Source organism: Episyrphus balteatus, chromosome 1 (assembly GCF_945859705.1).
Source record: "Episyrphus balteatus chromosome 1, idEpiBalt1.1, whole genome shotgun sequence".
NCBI classification, from domain to species: Eukaryota; Metazoa; Arthropoda; class Insecta; order Diptera; family Syrphidae; genus Episyrphus; species Episyrphus balteatus.
In genome coordinates, this window is record NC_079134.1 from 61980777 (window position 1) to 61985442 (window position 4666).

At 41.7% G+C, this 4666-nt stretch overlaps 1 protein-coding gene across 1 annotated transcript; it reads right to left on the reverse strand.

Annotated features, from left to right (window-relative positions):
* Nucleotides 1–3224: 3224 nt before the first annotated feature.
* Nucleotides 3225–4416, reverse strand: LOC129907134 (uncharacterized). The gene has a single exon (XM_055983206.1). It carries the CDS (start codon nt 4357–4359, stop codon nt 3232–3234), a length of 1128 nt encoding a protein of 375 aa, XP_055839181.1. The 5' UTR covers nt 4360–4416; the 3' UTR covers nt 3225–3231.
* Between the last annotated feature and the right edge of the window lie 250 nt (nt 4417–4666).

Here is a 4666-nt window from a genome sequence, read left to right on the forward strand (position 1 = left end):
GAGCTGCACATTAAACAGCCATCAGCCTTAATTGCAACTACAGTTGTTGGCTTCCTTTTATCGTCTGAGTTGTTTATTGCCTCAAGAGTTTGAAATCTTGATTCAATAAATTTAAGCAGATCCGTCATCGAAGGGCTGCATCTTGGATCAGGTAGAGATTGCTCAAAAAGGGTTCTGCTTTCCTTGTCCACCTTTTTTAACATCAGGTGGACAACTATAGGATCCCAGTCATGAGCGTGAAATCCTAAATTGATTAGTGCCTGGATCCCTTCCTTCGTGTTGTCGTGCAGCTTTCGTAAACTTGAGGCTGTACCAGTTGCTGATTGTTGGTTTAATATTTTTTCAAAGTGCGCTGACAGAAGAAGCCGTTTATTGTCATAGCGGTCCGTTAGACTCTTCCAAGCAGCTTCAAAATTGCATTCTGTGGCCGGAAATCCTTGAATTAAATTCAGTGCTTCTCCTGTCAGATTAGCGCGTAAGAAATAAAATTTTTGTGCCGATGATATAGGTTGTTCAAGTATCATTGGCTTAAACAAGTCATAAAACTGACGCCACTTAAGGTAATTCCCATCAAATTTGGGCAACTCTATTTTAGGTAATTTCAAAGACGTTACCGCGGATGGTTCCTTTAAAGGGCAGTCATTTGTTGATGGAGTTGTTGCAGATGAAAGTATGACTCGATATCTTCCTCTTCCAGCTCTTCATCCAGGCGGTTATATGTATTCTTAATTTGGTCAAAGTTCTCTCTTATGTTGTTGACTTTGACCTTAAACATCTGCGGCTGACTCTGTTTAAGTTCTGGTGAACAATTATCCAACGATATTTTAAAGTAATTTGAGAGTACTTTAAATTTCTTCTTTAAAGAGAAGGTACTTCCCTGATTAAGCTGAATACTTTCTTTTAATTCCTTTGGACTTATATCAGTTTTCCTTGTAGATCCTGGGTTGATCGATGATCCTGATTGAAATGCTGCTGGTGGCTCCAACTGGATCTGGTCTGCTACATTTTTTCCTTGGAAATTGGCCAACCGATTCATAATGTCCAGCTTCATGGCCTCGTAGACCTTACGAATTTCTTCGTAGTACGACTTCGTGAAGTACGCATGTTGAAGCGCTTCTGGGAATTTATCTCGTATGTCACTGTCGTTTTTATCGAAATACTACCAAAGATCATCCAATTTTTCCTTTCTTTCTTGCAGTTTTGCAAGGGTTTTTCGATCATTCCCATCTTTTTTATAGTTTCGGTAAAAGATGCAGATCTCTTCTCCAATTTGGTCTTGCAATGTTGTCAATTCTTCTAGAGTTTTAGACATACTTGCTTTCTTATGTTATTTTTCTTATGTTATTTTTTGTTGAAGTTAATTAAACACACTTGTTGTAATTTATTGTAGTTAATTAATCACACTTCTTGTAATTTGTTGTAGTTAATTAATCACACTTGTTGTAATTTGTTAATTAAACACACTAATGACACTAATGGTTTGTATTTTGATAATGTTTTAATTTGATTATAATTCTCGATCTTTTAACACACACTAAATTATTTGAATAAATTCAGAACTACCCGTCCTGTCACGGTCGCCAAAATGTATGATAAAAGAAGTAACACCAAAACACGACTTGTCGGTTTTAAAGTTGAATGTATAATGCCTTTATTTCTAACAATTTATTTTTGACAATTTAATAATTTCGATGAGCTTCTGTGTGACACACGCAGATATACTACGTTCCCGTGGGAATGGCAAATCGACGAAATACGAAAGATCGTATTTCGTCTGGTGAACCTTTTAAATCAATTGTTCACACAGAAGCTCTCGTTACAGCAAAACGAAATATTTGCAATTAATTAAATTAAAATAACGTACAAACGTTTATAAGTTTGTACAGCCTCATTGATTGCTCCACTAAACTCATTAACCAAGGTGACTTTCAAGTTCAAGGTGACTTTTAGTCGTTCTAGCCGGACCGATTCTTTCAAGATTGATTTGTACCACACTCTTATAAAGATTCCAGTCGGTTTTCTTAGGGTTCCTTCCAGAGGTGTTCTCTGTGAGAAGGCGTGTTATTGAGAATGTAATTATTCTATGATCAGACAGGGAAGGTTCATTGGATACTCTCCAACCTTCTACCAGCCGACCTAAGTTAGAAGTTCCAAACGTTATCCGAAGTCCTAGACGACTTCTTTTCTAATTCTAGTTACGAAAATGGGAGTGTTGCCCACATTATAAATATCTAGACATTTTTCCAATATAAAATCTAAAAGGTACTCACCCCTTCTGTTTATGTCAGTACTACCCTATGCTGTGTGATGCGCATTTGCGTCGCAACCCACAAGCAATGGTAGTTTGTTACTTTTGCAGTAATCGACCAGCCGTTGTACCTCCGTCGGTGGAATGTTGTCTTCGTCACCTGGGAAGTAAGCCGCCGCAACAACAATCGTTTGAGGTATACCATCACACTCAATTTGGGTCTGGATCGGTACCAGATCCCTCGTCATAAATTCTGAAAGACATATAAATTGTATATTATTTCTTATTTTTATGCAAGCTCTGGGCGAGTCGTACCTCGTGGCCCATATTAAAACAGAGTTACTACTATTTCGACCTCTTACCTGACCTTTGTAGGTCCAGGGTTCTTGGATCAGTGCTAGTCCCAAATTGTCCTTTTCAAATATTCTTACCAGGACGGCTGATGCCGCTTTTGCGTGGTGGAGGTTAATTTGGGCTAGCTTAGTGATCCCGCGTCTGTTCATTTTGAGTTTAACAGATGGGGACCATTGCCCCCTCATCTGCTAACAGATGGTTTTCTTCCTCCTCAGTAGGAAGCACGTCTGACCCGGCTTGACTCAAGGTGAGGTCCATGCCCTCTAACTCATCGTCGAGACGAACCTTTTCCATACCCATGAGGTCCAGTGAATCTGCCTGGCTGCCGGATGGGAGGGATTGTTGGGTGTTTTGAAGGGGTAGTAGGGAGTTTGTGGGTGGGGTTTCATTGGGTTGATTGGAATCTGTAGTAGGAAAACGGGTAGGACGTATGATGCTTTTGGGAATTGGGGCATCTGACATTTCTACCTCTTGGGTCCCTTCGGGTGCTACGTTTTCAGGCTTATGCAAGGTAGTAGGCACTGATGGTTTCTTTAGGCCTGATACACCATTTTTGCCGAATTTATAGTGAAGTTCATGTTGAGCCTTCACTATAGCCTCGGCCGACTTGGCATCAATGCTGATCACCATCAGTTGCCCCTTTCATTCTGCTTATGCAAGGTAGTAGGCACTGATGGTTTCTTTAGGCCTGATACACCATTTTTGCCGAATTTATAGTGAAGTTCATGTTGAGCCTTCACTATAGCCTCGGCCGACTTGGCATCAATGCTGATCACCATCAGTTGCCCCTTTCCTTCTGCCGTGCTTTTGAGCACCCTCCAGGCCTGGATTGCCAGTCCTTCATTTTGGGCTTGGATAAGAGCCAATGACTTCTTGTCCTCTTGCCCACTGCTTTTTGGAAGGAATATATTGACGTGCTGCATTTTGGGGATATCGTCTCCCAAGCATGCCATCAATTCGGTACTCTTCCAATTTTGCAATTCTGAGGCTTTTAGTTTTAGCCAATCTGCTGTAGGTTGCCCTACGCAGTCAACTAAAAGTAAGCCTGTTCTATAATGCAGTCCATTGAATTTAAGTTTGTGTGTCCATCCCAAGGACACCTCCTCAATTATGGCCTCTTCCAGTGTTGACAGTTCGTCAGCACTGAGAGATGCCTCAGGAAAATCCTTAGGTAGGACCGCAACCTTAACTCCAGTTGCCACACTTGCATAGCTTAAGCCCAGTGCTTCAGCACGTGCCTTGACGGTACTAAGTCCAGTTTTGACAGTTGCATTTGTCCTGGGCTTTTTAACTTCTTGCCTCTGAGGAGGAGTTATTTGGTTGCTCCTCCGCTTACCCTGGTCTTGGCTTTTGGGTGGTTCGCTTGAATTTACTAGCTTTCTCTCCTCCATCTTTTCCTTGGCTTCTTCCCGAGACAAGCCTTGCCTCAGGAATCTGCTATACCATTTCTTGCCCACTCCACTAAGCGAATCACGGTATAGTGAGTCGTTTTGACCACCTGACCCCGGATTCGGATTAGTGCGTGCTTTTATGGTTATTGTCGATGGAGTCGGTTCTGCTTCTGATGGTTTGTTCCCATCCTTAGCATCTACTTCGGCCCTAGTACCATCTTCCACTACCTTAGAAGGGATACTCCCGAGGATAGCTTCTGATGATACCGCACCTTGAGCTAACCGGTTCTTTTTATGCTGCTTTGGCTTTGCACTCTTTTTGCTGCACCCCGGTTTCGAGTCGTCACCATGAAGATCTCTCTCCATCTGACTCGCTAAATCGCTGGCGGTGACATCCCGCTGGACAGCGATTTTTTAAAAATTTTTGTTATTGTTCGATTTTTTCGACATTTTAATATATTTCTGGTTAGTTCCCACGTTAAGCTAGAGAATAAAAAAAGTTCATCATATCAGAGCTCCGCATGATAAGATAAGGTCTTGATTCTCTTTGATTCGACCCGGTTTCGAAGAGACACCGTTAAAATACAGCCGGATACCCCTGCCTGCAAACCACTCCAATAGGCACGGTTACATCACCTTGGATTAGGGGTGGCAGTTCTTGGTCGTAACTCCA

Excerpts from the sequence above, each read along its gene's own strand:
- LOC129907134 (XM_055983206.1), bottom strand. The coding sequence starts at position 4,359 with ATGGAGAGAGATCTTCATGGTGACGACTCGAAACCGGGGTGCAGCAAA.